Here is a 16,221-nt window from a genome sequence, read left to right on the forward strand (position 1 = left end):
AACATAGTGCTGATTAAAGAGAAAACCATGAGAAGACACTGACAGACATTACACAACTCTTGTTTAGTTCTGTTTCTGGAAGATGACATATCTATGGCCCAATTATTGATCCACTTCCAAATTCATCCGCGATATATGATCTAGTCCCAAAATTTCAACGTTCTTGATAACATGGAAAAAGAAAGCAAGCAACCACCCCCCCACCACACGGTCTAAAAGAAATAGAAGAATCCAAAACATGTCAAAACTATGGTCAGAATTGAATCATTGTTGCGCATGTCAGTGGTTTCACTGTCAAATGTTCAAATCATCTAAACAGCCATAACATAAACGTCTCATTTACAACATGCACTAATGGTGACACCTGAACCAATCCATGTTTCTAAACTCACTTGAAGTTGAAAGTAAGTTTTAACCAAGTAAATTTATGTCAAGTTTCCCAAAAAAGGCACAATGCATAAATATTTCAGAGGAAGCCTTGATCATTCTTATCACCTTTTTTACATTTTTAAAAAAAAAAAAAAAAGTGACAAGTAAAAAAATGTGCAAAACCATATTGAAGTAACACCACGCAATCTTACTCTTCTTTTTCTTTTCTTAAATTACTTAAAGACAGTGAAATATTTTTTATATATCTAATCTCTACTGTCAAGGTGTCCAGAAGTCAATGCAGCTCCATTTGATTGTAGATCAATATATAGCAAAGAATAGATTCGAGAAAGTCCAACCAATTTGGGTAATGGAAAGCAGCTTCCTCAATTAAACAGAAGAAGAAAATGAACTAGAAAAACTTCCCATGTCTTGCTTATCTTCTCATGTTCTACAAATAGTTTAATGAATAAGCATGCCTACATCAAGATCATGTCCTCCTTTTCAAAAGTTCATCTTGTGTTCAAATAATTTTAGCTCAAGTCAAAAGTAAACAATAATAGTCCATAGAGGAATTGCTGACTACAACATATTTAGCAGTTTAATCAATCTTTGTTAATCTAAGAATCTGACTTTCAGATAAAGTGATACTGTAAGTCTGTAATTATTAAAGTACTTGACATGCACATATCAGATGAGTGCTGAATATTGTCCAAACCAAGGGAAGGATGGGGCACTAGATTGATGAACATTGTTTACTCTCCTGATAATAGAAGATAAAGGTTCATGAAACACACAATTGTAACTTTTCTTTTGGATTATTAGATTATTGCACTGCTATAGATATAGAGCCCTATCAAAAGCTAGTTCTATTGATCTTTCCTGCATTCCTTCTAACCACCAGCATAATGAATATTACTTGTGTAAAGATATAATATTACCGACCAACGGAAGCAATGAAAATAAATAGATGTATTTTCCATTATCAGACTTATGTTTTCTGCCCAGCCCATATAAGAGATAGGAGGAAGGGTAGTACGACAAGTTGGCAACCAACCTACCCTTTTAAAATGTTAGAAGAAAGAAAAGACAAACATCTACAATATAACACTTGGTTATATGGTATTTGGAACAGCACCTCTCGAGCACCTTTGACAAGTAACCTCACCATAAATCACAAATATAGGGTTTAGCTTGAAAATTAATCACGGGGACTTTGTCCAAGAATAGCCGGCCCAGGACTGGGAGTTTGCTTTGCTTCAAGTCTTTTTCCCTTCAATCTGGGACTCTGTTCCCCCCTTAGTTCATTTACATGGGGGCTGTATACTCTCTGTGATATCCGTGGGCTATGAGCAGTTCTTATATCCTCTAGCAAAGTAGGGGTTGAACTTGTTACTTTTGGACTCTGAGTGAGACGGATCTCACCACGGCTTCTTGTGATAATTTCATCAAGAATTTCCCCATCATCAAAGTTTGTAATTCTTTCCTGAGGATCCTGGTTCTGCAAGAATATATGTAAAACATCAAGACTGGGTAGAGAAGCTTCATAAGATAAGCTAATAAAGGCCTGTTTTCAAGGATGGAACTCTTGTAACTAGATAGTTTTAATGCATTTTGATGTTCTTTTCTCAAATTATGTTGTGAACCCATGTACCACAATTCATCCAAATGTTTTTTGCTCAGATGAACCAATGTACAAACTCAGACAACATAGATAAACAAATGCCTAGATAAAATCTAACTATGACTTCTTAACATTTATTGTAATTGGGATTCATCAAGGGCACAATACTGGCAAGAAGCAAGACCAAATTGGAATTACTCTCACAAAACAGAATGTAAAAAAATATTCAATCCAAATCTGATCTTTTGGTAGGTCTGGCTAAAATGACCAGAATGGTTAAGACAACATACTTGAAATGACACATTGAAGGCAATGGCAGGGGCTTCCTCATATTCTGCAGCATCCAAGTCTTGAAGATGGGCTCCTTTGAAAAACTTAGGGAGCACATACTGTCGCACTGGTACAAGAAGCATGATCAACAGTGGGAAAAGGACCCCAGCTATTGGTATCCATGTTAGGCCAAAACATAGAAGCAAGTAAGTTGTCTGGAACAAGGTGAAGGTAGCAATCGTTTTGAAGGGCACAGTCTCGACAAAGGTTGCATGATAATCCTCCAGCACCCTAACAAATTGTATAATCATTATCAGCATCTGTTAAAAAAATAATGATGAACTATGTTCCATAGTAAGTCCAACAATAATATATTACATATATGAAAAACTATCCACAGGTATGATTTAAGAAATGAAAAACCAAAAGTGAACTATTCTGGATTACATGAAGGATATAACGCATTTCCAATAAAATGACCAAGTAAGTACACACACACACACACACAATATAAGACACCATGCTACATGATATTTAGTATTATAAATCCAAATTCTGGAAAGAGGAGAAAAAAGGGATTGATATTGAAGAACATGTGAAGAGGAAAACAATGTCTTTGGAGGTTTAAGTCTCAAAGTATAGAAGAAATTTAAGAATTTGTACCAAATGCCAAAAGCAACAGCAAGTATGAGCATAAACTTACTTGTATCTTCGACTTGGAGCAGTGAAAAGCAACAATATTCTCTCCCAGAATTGATTTCCAGGCAAGCTTTCAATTGCCATGAAAGCAAAGTAGCCCCAAAGAACTGAAGTAGGGATCTTCTTGAGAAGTGGCATAGCAGCAACACAACAGCCAACCATTGATGCCTGAAGCAGATTGCTGAGGCGTTGTTCTTTTACTTCAACAGGCAAAAGATCATCAATATCCTTATCCACATCAAAAACTGTCTTATCAATAGGGGCGCCTATGTAGCCACCACTAGAGGCCAATTGAATTGTGGATTCTTTCAGCTCTTTCAGTCCCTGTTTGAAACTCAGATCTAAGACAAGAAAAAGGAAAAGATAATATATTTGTATCAATCAAAAATTGTAAATGAATAAATTTACCAGAGCTGGTGGAGTTTCGTAGGCTAGTGGAGTCTGCATTTCATTATATGCTTCTTGCATGCTCCGGTATAATTGACCCAAATTTGAATTCTTACTAATACTTTTCCGGGCTGTTAATACGAGCTTATTCCGCAAAAGCTGTTCCATGGACAACAAAAGGGCCCAGATTATTTATTAGGTTCTACATCACAAGAAAAGAATAATACTAATCAAACATTTGACTATACATTGGACCAAGAGAGACTAACAGAAAAGGATCAGTCAAAGACAAATTCAACACACACACACAAAAAGGAAAAGAAGGGATCATTCTCATTATAGAATAAATTAAAATTGGAAGACAAGAAGGATTTTTATTAGAGTTTCTGAACACAAGTGTCCATAGACAGATAATTCCAACTGCCTAATTTGTAAAATACAGTGAGCACTCAAATTATCAGATGATTATCATTGGAATGAATCTTTAGAATGGTTAGATTCTGGTCCTGCTTGTTTGCCAGCATAGAGAGGCTAAGATTTTAGACTTATGATCTGAATTCTGTGATAAACTTGAGAACAAAAATAGGGGGATTTTATTGTCATAAAATGAGATTCATCAAATTCCAGAACCCAATAAAGGAGCTTACCTGATGTTTTAGGGTAGCTAAGCTTTTTGTATGCATAGGAGATTGTGGAATTACACCATTGGAAGGAGGAATACCAATAAGCCCACATAATATGACCTGGCAAGGGAAGAATTCAAAACTAAAATGAAAATTTTCCCTAGATACAAGATAAAGTAAATGCTTTTATTCAATCTGAGATGGAGACTCTTGACATAATTACATGAGTGAAATTTTATATTCAGGGGAAACAACTTACCAAGAAACCCAAAAGAAGAAGGTCATAATGATAAGAGGCTGGTTTCTTCAGATTGAATTCCTGCTGTTGGGCAAGTTGAGATGCAACACTGTGATCAAAGTAGTAAAGCACAGCAATCATAGTTGCTGGTATAAATGCTCCAACTATATATAATGGAGGAACATTCAACATGTCCTGCACAACTATACAAGTATGAGTTTGTAGACAATCTTCAGATGCAAGGAAAAAAAAATTTGGGTCTCTCTGAAAGCAGATGCTAGAAATGTATATTAGTAGATATCTGGCAAACCACACCTTAATGACTGTCCAATTTGAGTATGCCCCAGGAGACCATGGATTTGGGCTGAAAAGCCTCCTTGGGATTCCTCTTGGGACATCATTAACAGGTACATAAGACACAGCTGTCCATACAAGCACCATAAGTGGCACTCCATAATCCGCAATGAATCCCCGCAACCAACCTATAAATTCAAATCACATTTACCATTAAGAAACTAATCAGATATTAAGTGAACAGCATAGATACTGAAAAAATATTGCTTCCTCCTGAGAGAAGGTAACAAAAATACTTCAAAGAGAGAAAAATCACTGAATCCATATAAAGAAATAGAAAGATGACCTCACATTTACTAATGAGGACAACAAGAGAGAGATTATCCAATTGAAGCTAACATGGGACACATGTGAATGATCTTTTAACCCTATATTCAAGAGTTCCAAAGCAAACTCCTCATACCTGTCCCATAGCGCCAGGATCTGGCTTTTCGGCTTCTTAATGCTGTAAGAAGAAGGCCAAAGGACAGAACCAAGGCAAACATTCCATTGCCAAATCGCCAGGATGGTTGGAGTGCAGTCTGTTTTGTATTTTCTCTTTGGGGTATACCAAACTCTTCCACAACTCCCTGTAGTATGAAATTCCAAAGTTGAAGGTACCACATAAAAAATATTTATAAACAATATTAGTATGTTGAGTTATTTGAGGAAAAGTTCAACTAATGAGAATTACTCAACACGCTGGATGTTTTCCAACTAACTTACAAATATACAGTTATTTTGAAAACTTCTGAGTCCTCATTGGTGAAAATGAAACTTTCACTGCACAACGTAAAATCATAAAGCATACTCACCCGTATGGCCTGCTGCATAAATAGCATTGCAATTAGCAGACCAAACAATTCGCCAGCAACGCGCGTAAACCTATTGATAATAGAGCATGCACCCAGAACAGCCAGCAAGAAGAGTAAAAGGGCTGTCCACACGCATACCCTGAAATCCCAATGAAGTATAGAGAATGCTAAAATATCACCAAAAATCAATCCCTTTGCATTATTCATATAACCTTACCATCCAGCCCAGGCTAAGAAGAGTTTCTGCCCCAAATCCTTCCGGTTTTTAACAAAGTTGAACATGAATGTATACATCAACACTGTAGGCTCAGCCACCCCTAGAATGAGTAGAGGTTGTCCTCCAACAACCGAGTGGATAATACCACAAAGTGCTGTTGATGCAAGAGTTTGCACAGCAGTCAAAGTTCCTCCTGTAACATAGAATCAAACAAAGCATGTCTTAGCAAACTATACCAAAGTACAAAGTACAACAGGATGTTAGCAACACCAAAAAAGGAAAATCCATCAGACCTGTATTTCTCTCCAACTGCTCCCCAAAAGATATAACAGGAATTGCTGAAGCAAAAAATATGTATGTTGTTGGAGCCAGGATCCTAAATGACAGAAAATAATTATTATAGCTTCAAATGACATATATTTAGAAGTAGCAGTGTAGGCAAAAATTGAACATTGCCCCTGGACCAGAAACAATGTTGTCTTGAAGTTGTGATAGCTCCTCCGATTACAACAACAACAACCAAGTCTTAGTCCCAAAATTTTGGAGTTGCAGTCGTAAAATCAATATCTTTAAACAACACAATATTCTATTTGTGATAAAGGGATGAGCAGTGCAAGAGTTGCATACCTGATACCTGCGCGGATACCACCAGTCCAATCTTGTTTGTAGCACAAAAGCCTTCCTTTGAGGTCATTCTTGATTCCACGGAAGGGAACAAATGTTTCTTCCATGATAAGTGAAATATTTTGTGAACCACAAAAGGACTAATACTTTATTTAGCTTTTGTTTGAGTGACAAGTAACTGGGGCAATATATGATATCGAAGAAGCTTAAGTTAAGTTCAAATTTAAGGGACTCGAGAGGCCAACATGGTTACTAAACGTGCATAACAGAAGATATATATAATATATGTATGTAAATACATAATTTAAGGGAAGAGAGGCAGAGATTTCTTCTTCAAGATTGGAGGTGAAAGAAAGGCAGGACAAAAAGAACGTTGAGTCATTAAGTGTTAACAGACCCTTGAAGATAATATAAACATATGAATAAAGTTGAAGAATTTTAAATTTTAACTTAGTGTAAAGAATAATTGGGGTATATTACTTTGAAGAAGAACAAAAGGTAATGAACCTAACTACTTGAAGTATATTACTATTAGCGGATGGAATCCGTAATGAATTGAGAAGTTCCATATTAACGAACACATACACTCCCCATATATGCTCAGATCAGAACTACCGGTTGACTTCGGCAAAGCTCAGATCCATCACCTTCCCTTTTCTCCTATCTATCAAAGTGGCCTCCTATTCATCAACTGTTCCCACTAATAATAACAAATTGGAGCAGAATGCTAAGGATTAAACTACATGGTACAAATTCTACATGCCAAAATTGGTGAAATTTGTGTCAAGCTCTAGACTTTAGAGGTTATATGAGCAAGAACCAAGAAATTAACGAGAACCCATTACCAGAAACTGCATTTTGGGATGGGTTCAGAACAGTTTGAAGCAAGTGGACATTAACATAAAGATTGGAAATTTAGCGAGAATTCATGACTAAAACCATAGCAGGATTGATTCAGAACAGTTATAAGCAAATGGGCATTAACCAAACTGGGAAAAGAACCAACTTGAACAGCTAAATCAAAGTTACATTATTCAAAAAGAAGAAGACCCTTTTGAGCAACAACTACAACAACAAAGAACTCATATATACATATATATATATATATAGAGAGAGAGAGAGAGAGAGAGAGAGAGAGAGAGGAGTAGGTATGGCTTGCAGTTACATCAGCTGAGAGAGCACAGAAATATAAAAAAAGAAGACAGGAATGGAAGAGAAGGTTCAAAATGTATGCTCTCAAAATAGCTTCTGAACTCTGACGCTATGGATGAGCAAAGAAAGATTTTTCGCCAACAAACTCAGCAAAATGTTGAAGTGATTTTCGCGTGAATGAGAAAGTGTGCTGTGTGACAAAGCATAAATAAGTAAAATAAAAACTCTCAAGTCTTTTCTCAAAAAAAAAAAAAAAAAAAAAACTCTCTCAAGTCTTGGCAGTATTGATTATAAATGTATGGATGGAGGAAGTTCCATCAAATTTAGTAAATGTATTGCTAAAAGACGTTATCAACTAATAACATCTCTTTTACCTTTTTTCTCAATTATTTTATCATAAAAAAGTTAACATTTCATTGATTTCAATGAATTTCTTTTTATTTTAGGTGAAATTCAAACTCATATCCCTTATTAGAGCATTCACACAAGGCTCAATGAATTGTTAGTAAACTTTCGTCTAAAAGTCTCACTTTTGTTACTTTAACTAATCTATCATTTACAAATAACTATATTAGCTTCAATACTTTACCACTTTTCTATTTAAATAGTTAGACACAAAGAGAGTAGTGAGAAAATTAGTAATAATAATTTTTTTTTATGTCTTGAGTGAACCGTACTCAATAAGTGTATTGAGCCCATTGTTCATTATTAATTTTTTTTTGGGACCATTTATTAAATCTGATCCATGAGAATTTTAGGTGAGTTTAGATAAAATTTTGACTAAAAAAATGTGGTTTTTAAGGGTCTGCTGTTAATGCTCTAAGACAATAAAATCAATGGAGCCAATTGAAAGCCATTAATATGCTGTGGCTTTGAGGAGGAAGGCCTATGATTGAATAATTTACCTACATAGTTCTATTATTTTAGTACATTTTTCCCATGCGGGGTTCAGGAAAGTAAAACTAAAATCCTTCCACAAATGTCAAGAAATGCAGCAATAAATGCATAAAAGTAGTGAGATTAATTAAGGATTTGGATCCGGTTCAATTACCCACTCCTCTCATATAAATTTTTACCATCTTTACCTTTTAACTTTAACTTTTTAATTTTTTAAATTATTTTTCAACTTTTTTTTATTCAATAGTGGAGATTGAAAATTGATTTTTTCAACTTTCAATCTTAACCACCATTGCTATTGCATTAGGTGCACCTATCTCAATCCATTTATAAAAAACATTATCAGACCTCAAAAAATTTATTTTTAAAGAATTAATCTATAACGTCCGCTTACGATGATTGCCTTTTTTATCATTAGATTAAAACACTAATTAATTTATAATGTAAGCTGAAATTGACCCTCGACGTGAATTGAATTAACCCTCATACAATGGTTTTCTTATGATGTCTCTTGACTCTTGTTTGTTCATTATTTTCTGTCCAAAAAAAAAAAGCTGATGTCTTTTCTGGGTAAGTAAGCATTAGTTTATTTCAGTTGAAAAAAATAAACTACTACTAGTTTTTTTTTTCACGGCTCTCTTTCTCTCTCTAATAAAATTGTTTATTTGTATTTATTTTAATAATCAATACTGCCAATCAATTAATAATGTAAGCTGGAATTGACCCTCGACGTGAATTGAATTAACCCTCATACAATGGTTTTCTTATGATGTCTCTTGACTCTTGTTTGTTCATTATTTTCTGTCCAAAAAAAAAAAAAAAGCTGATGTCTTTTCTGGGAAAGTAAGCATTAGTTTATTTCAGTTGAAAAAAATAAACTACTACTAGTTTATTTTTCTCACGGCTCTCTTTCTCTCTCTAATCAAATTGTTTATTTGTATTTATTTTAANGAACAGTGCACGCACAGTACATGTACAATGTTTTTTTCTCACAAAAGTCAATAAATCCGGCTGCTAAAAAAAAAAAAAAAAAAAAGAAAACGCAACGCGACTTTGAGTGATTTAAAGTGCTATCCAAACCGGGTCAATGTTGCTTGTGCCTTCGCTATATGAGCTCTAGAAGCACCGGACTTTTTTCTTTTTCTTTTTTGATAGAAAGACTAAAATTTCATTAAAAAGAGCGAAATGAAATTACATCAGTTGAGAGAGCGTGTTCTAAGAAACAATGAGTCTCCTTAATCCAAGTTACATAATGCTCAATACCTAGAGCATATTTTGCTAAAAAAATGAGTTAGTTGATTACCATTCCTACAAGTATGAGAGACCTCGAAATGATGAAACTCATGTGACAAAGAAATAATGCCAAAGGTAACAGCAGATATTGATGATGGAGGAAGAAATTTTTTGGCTAGAGAATTCACAACCACAAGAGAATCACCTTAAAGCACAAAGTCTCAAATACCAATATCCCTTGCAAATAATTTACCTTCCTCAAATGTATGGATGGAGGAAGTTCCATCAAATTTAGTAAATGTATTGCTAAAAGACGTTATCAACTAATAACATCTCTTTTACCTTTTTTCTCAATTATTTTATCATAAAAAAGTTAACATTTCATTGATTTCAATGAATTTCTTTTTATTTTAGGTGAAATTCAAACTCATATCCCTTATTAGAGCATTCACACAAGGCTCAATGAATTGTTAGTAAACTTTCGTCTAAAAGTCTCACTTTTGTTACTTTAACTAATCTATCATTTACAAATAACTATATTAGCTTCAATACTTTACCACTTTTCTATTTAAATAGTTAGACACAAAGAGAGTAGTGAGAAAATTAGTAATAATAATTTTTTTTTATGTCTTGAGTGAACCGTACTCAATAAGTGTATTGAGCCCATTGTTCATTATTAATTTTTTTTTGGGACCATTTATTAAATCTGATCCATGAGAATTTTAGGTGAGTTTAGATAAAATTTTGACTAAAAAAATGTGGTTTTTAAGGGTCTGCTGTTAATGCTCTAAGACAATAAAATCAATGGAGCCAATTGAAAGCCATTAATATGCTGTGGCTTTGAGGAGGAAGGCCTATGATTGAATAATTTACCTACATAGTTCTATTATTTTAGTACATTTTTCCCGTACATGTACTGTGCGTGCACTGTTCACGTACTGTTCATGTACTGTTTACACATTAAAAATATTAACAGTGGGTCCCACGGTACTATTTATATATTTAAAAATTATTTTGCTACAGTATTTTCAGTAACAATCAGTTTTTAGCAACTTTCAGCAATAATAAGTACTATCCAAACAGACCCATTATGTCCTTGATGTATTGGTATTTTGCCTTGACATTAAAAAAACAATCATCATAAAAGCTGCTATGAATTTCAAATCCTATCATGTTTATAAAAAATTATTATATGTTGAAAGTATATATTTTGCTAGCTATTGGTGAAGCACTTAAAAAATAAGATTTTATTTTACCTGATATTAATTTTGAGGCAGTAATATATACTTTTTTTAATTCGCATCAGTCATGGGAAGTGAAGTATTAAAAGTAAAAATAATAGGTTCTAATTAGTTTAATTAGTAAAGTATCTGATAATTAAATAAAAAATATAAAATATAATCTCTAACTATACTAATAATTGATACGTAGGATAAAGTAATTATTAAAAGCGGAGTAGACGCAAGTTGAAAATTTTTATATAAAAAAATAATAAAAAGAGGAAAGAATGAAAGGTTGAATCGCATTTGCAAGACTTTATTATGATTGATTGAAAGGTGCAGGAAAGACAAAAGCAATGATGCAACTGAAAATCTTTCTACCCTCAAACCATAAAAGCGACTGAAAAGACTCGGATCAAGGAATAATAAAGTTTCATAGGTGGAAATGTCCATAGCTATGGTAATAAAAGAAGATCGTTAAGTCATATATTAACCATTTATTTTTTTTAAAATTTATAAAAAATTAAAAAAGTTATTAAAATAATTAATTATTTTTTTAATAAAAAATTTTTAAAATAATTTACTAATATATGTCCTAAAAATACATATTAATAAATCTCATAAAAAAATACAAACATTAAAAGATGTTTCAACCACACTCTTTATTATAAATGAAAAGTTATTATTTTCTACCCAAAAAAAAGAATAATTATTATTCAACAATATTTCTAATTTTTTTTTTCAATTCTTACATGATAAAAATTTTCATTAATTAAATTTATTGTATGATACTATGATTTTATTATCCAACTCAGTGCTTTTTCTTTTTTTTTGGCGAAATAGTATTAACTTTTAAAATGAACTTATCCAAGTCATTCAAAGAATCAAAATTCATAAGGCATTGCTCAAATTTTTAGAGGCTATTTTTCTTTTCCTATGTTTTTTTTTTTTTTTGGCTAAGTGAGTCACAGCTGTAATAGGTTTATATATATATATATATATAAGTTTCTTGTTTTTCTTTTCCTATGTTTTTTTTTTTTTTTGGCTAAGTGAGTCACAGCTGTAATAGGTTTATATATATATATATATATAAGTTTCTTGTTAATATTTCTATCTCTTAAGGTCAAACTGGGAACACTACAGCTGTGTGACAAAATAGGCGTGCACCGTTCACACTAACCTTGTGGCATAATTTTTTTTTTTTTTTAAAAAAAACCTTGTGGCATAATTTTAGTAGCAGCAGGCAACCTTTTTTTTAGGGAGGATTACATTTTCGTATTTTGATTTTTACCCCGATTACACTAAATCCCTTAATTATTAAAACCCATAATTAACCCACAAAGCTTTAACTTTGCTTGTTTCAATGTTCACCTTATCGTTTTTGACGTTAAGTCTGTGTTTGAAGAATAATTATAAGCTAGTTTTTTTGCTTATTTTAGGTATAATTTACGGGTCTTATACTACTTTTTGTCTTAGTTTTATTTTAAATAATTTAACTTTCAACTTTTTAAAAATAAGCTAATATTTAGTTTTTTTTGTCTCATATTATGCAAATAAGTTGCCAAAAATAAGCAATTTTTGAACAGACTATAAGTTTGACAGAATTTAGCATTGAAATACCAATTTACCCCACTGCAAAACAGACGGCAGAAGGGCAAATTGGTCATTTAATGCTGAATTCTGTTAGACTTAACACTAAAATAGATGGCATGAGGTTAAATGTAACATATTTCTAAAACAAGAGAGGTTGATTAAGCGTTTTGATACTTCAAGGAGTTATTCAAGGTGATAATTTAGGGTGAAAAAGTGCAATTTATTCGCCCTTCTTTTTTCTTTTTCTTTTTTTATTATAAAAAGGTATCTTGAACAGGTCATGATCTGGTACGATAACCTTTCTTTTTTACATTAACAAAAGATCAAGATGATACAGTTCATCAAAAAGTTAATGAATCCTTTTTAGGATTATATTTTTTATATTGTTAATGTGTAAAGTTACACATCTGGATTCTGGATTATGCATGTTCCTCTCTTTAGTTAGTACTATGCATTACCATAGATTATTTAACCTCTCTTTCAGGTTTCGTGTAACTTTATCATCATTATCTTATCATCTGTGCCAGATGTTTAAGTACTTGTTATCATTATCTTATCATAGTTCTCAGTCGTCACCTCCAGCTTTATCTGTTATCATCTTATTGGTGAAGTCATTGCATTTGCATCCTTACCCAGTTACCCTTGAGTGTTATCTATACACCAACTTGTTCCACAAAGCAACCTGTTAATGATAATGAATTATCGACAAAATTGAACTACACACGGAACTTTTTAGTGCCTTATTTAATATGATAGTGATACATATTTTCCGTTGTAAAGTGGCATACAAATTAAATGTGTTAAGATTGAGGTCCAATTAGATGCACCAACAGATTCAAATCTACTCAAATGTGGTAACAAATTTGTGCATCCATATGATGTGTTGATAATGATTGCAAATCCCTCTTCAATCCACAGGGGATTGTTCAATTTTTGCCACCTTCATGTTCCCTCATTGCATTGTCGACTATGCTTCTTTTTGTTTTCTGGGAGGGGATGGTAAGGTTGTACACTCTCCGACTAGCATCGAACAACACAGATCTCACCTCGCAACACTAATATATTTCATTAAAAAAATTTGAGCATATCGTTCCCCTAGGGTTGTACACGATGCAATGTGGCCAGTTTGGAGGGAGGTTTTCAATACAACCCTAGGGGAATGATATGCTCAAATTTCTTTAATGAAATATATTTTAGTTTACTATCTTAGCTTTAGAGGATTGAGACCAAGATTTACACGCAGTTTGTTTTTGAAGTAAAATATTTTACATGTAAAACATTTTCAATAAAATATTTTCAAGTGTTTAGTATGACAAGTAAAATTTTTCAAGCAAATCACCAAAACTAACAGCTAAACACCAAAGTCATTGGTGCCTGAGGTCCTGTGACTGGACCACTGGAACTGGTAGTCAACCTGTGACTGGACCACCAACACCGGTCGACAAAACGACATCTTCGGTTACTAAACCTCTGGCATAGATTATGGTGCTATGTCTCTAGCCATTAGACCGCCGACACTAGTCTCCAAAGTGGAGTCTCTAACCACCGGACTGATGACCTAGCAACCAAATGGGGGAGGAAAAGCCACTGTGTGTTTTTGGAAAATGTTTTACCAAATTTTCAAAAATAAAACATTTTAGAACTTTTTATGAAAGATTTTATGGTCAAGGAAAAAAATTTTACAAGTTTGATTATATTTTACCTGCAAACAAACACCTAAAAAATGGAAAAATATTTTCCATAAAATATTTTATTTCAAAATAAACAAAGCCTTAGTAGAAGTTAGGATAGAAAAAATTCCTTATTTCATTGTTGTTTGAAATGATTTTAATTTTACCTTATCGATGTGAATACAGGATATCAATGACCTATTCAAGACTTCAATTTTCTTGCACGTGATCTTATTTGGATTATTTGACTTCGTATCTAACAAGAGTGTGGTTCAATGATGCCTCAATTAAGAGGACTATTCAAGGCTAATTTGATTACTTAAGAGAATGCAAGTAACAATTTTTTATGGAAAATAAATGGCTAACTTCTAACTAAGTTTCAAAGTCTCAAAGTACTAGGAAGCTAAATCATTTAAAGTTACACTAAAACAAGATGCTAACAAAGCAAATCGAGATGCCAATACGAACAAATTGATCATACAAACAATAATGAGATCAATGTCATATAATTAAAGATCTAACGAGCTAAGAACTAAGAACTTAATGCAAACTCAATGGACCTTAAATATAATCAATTAATAACAAAGTAAAAACCTATATAAAGAATAGACTTACTAACATGAACACCTTACAAGGATTATACGAACTACTAACTAATGCTATGTTTGAAAGTTTGGAGGAGTAGAAGAGTAGAGAGGAATGGTTACCCTCCAACTTATTTGGATGTTTTTAAAATTAAATAAGGGAGAGGAGAATATAATTAACATTTTCATAATTTCTAATTTTATTAATATGGTAAGGGTAAATTTGGTAATTCATTTGGTCAAACATTTTTATGCTCTACTCTTTCTCTAAATATCTCCAATTTAGGGAAATTAAAAATAAGGGATTAGAAGTAGTTAAAACCCCTCTGAACTCCTCCAAATCCCTCCTCCTCCTCCCTTAAAAACATCCAAACAATATAATTTAACTTACTCTCCCTCTCTCTACTCTACTCTCCTTCCATCCAAACAAGCTATAAGACTAAAATAAAATACAATAACAAAAGAGAATTCTCTATTTAAGTAGTTTGTAAATGGAGAATTGTGTCGTCTTCTTGGAAATGATACCTTCATTTATACATGAGATCTTTAGTGGTTATTGACTATTACTCTTTTCTATATAGAAATTGTTCTAACAAGTTGCTGTAAAAAAAATGTGGAAAAAATAATAATAATAAAATAAAGTCACATTATAGTAACACATTTCTATAATTTGGTATACAAAACAAAATATGATGTATATAGTTAGGATGAACCATACTTTGTCAAGTCAAACTCATTAGGAGTGTCAAGATAAACACCACTTGTGCATGACTCCACCACCGTCCCATATTAATGCATCCCGCACAGCTCGAACCTAAGTGGTAAATATAAAGGTGAAATGGACGAGATACTTTACCACTTAACCGTGGTTAAAGTATTAGGGATTCATATTTATCTTCTACCGACTATAAACTACTTACTAAAATAAGTACTAACTCCACCTTGTTGGAATAAACTTCATTGTCTCCAATAAGTCAAATTTATCATCCCACCCGGCTCAAATCTAAGTGGTAAAACATAAAGGTGAGGTGGACGAGATACTTTACACTTAACCGTGGTTAAAGTATTAGGGATTCATATTTATCTTCTGCCGACTATAAACTACTTACTAAAATAAGTACTAACTCCACCTTATTGGAATAAACTTTATTGTCTCCAATAAGTCAAATTTAACACATTAAACAAAATAAAGAAAGGGGAAGAAAATGAATATCTTATAAAACTTCTTAGAAAATTAGGTAACTAAAAGACCCGGACTTTTGGACTAAAACCGTAACGGCCCGATGAGACATCCATAATTCCATATGAATAATATATTGGGATAAAATATTTTATACTAATTTACTAATTTAAATAGTAACGGCATTCTCAACTTGACAACAACTTTAATTAAATCATTGGGTCCGTACGTTGGCAATATATGTAGCATTCTATCATTTTCCACTAACAGTTTGGCCAAGTGGCCAAGTGATCCTTTCAATTCAAAGTGGCCCTACCTACTACACTAAAAAGTGGTCTATAGCAATGCACGGTGTCCTCTTCTTGATTTGAGCATGCACCTCCAAATTGGTAGTTAGCTGTCAGTCTTGCCAAACGCAAAGGCTTACTCTAGCACCGTTCCTGCCGGGCGACGTGGTACCTCCCCTTACTACGAGAGTTTAGAGATAGTTGTG

At 33.0% G+C, this 16,221-nt stretch overlaps 1 protein-coding gene across 2 annotated transcripts; it reads right to left on the reverse strand.

Annotated features, from left to right (window-relative positions):
• Positions 1–1,326: 1,326 nt before the first annotated feature.
• LOC112040792 (probable boron transporter 2) lies at positions 1,327–7,553 on the reverse strand. Of its 2 annotated transcripts, none has more exons than XM_024073691.2 (12): positions 6,203–7,553; positions 5,869–5,951; positions 5,576–5,768; positions 5,359–5,428; positions 4,968–5,133; positions 4,526–4,692; positions 4,232–4,405; positions 3,997–4,092; positions 3,371–3,508; positions 2,967–3,286; positions 2,284–2,554; positions 1,327–1,870 (listed from the first exon to the last, which is right to left on the reverse strand). In XM_024073691.2, exons 1-12 carry the CDS (start codon positions 6,304–6,306, stop codon positions 1,571–1,573), a joined length of 2,082 nt encoding a protein of 693 aa, XP_023929459.1. In that variant the 5' UTR covers positions 6,307–7,553; the 3' UTR covers positions 1,327–1,570. The 2 variants fall into 2 exon arrangements, with proteins under 2 accessions (XP_023929459.1, XP_023929458.1); XM_024073690.2 differs by having other exon boundaries at positions 5,359–5,497; positions 6,203–7,552.
• Positions 7,554–16,221: the final 8,668 nt, after the last annotated feature.

This window comes from Quercus suber, unplaced genomic scaffold (assembly GCF_002906115.3).
Source record: "Quercus suber isolate HL8 unplaced genomic scaffold, Cork oak 2.0 scaffold_77, whole genome shotgun sequence".
NCBI classification, from domain to species: Eukaryota; Viridiplantae; Streptophyta; class Magnoliopsida; order Fagales; family Fagaceae; genus Quercus; species Quercus suber.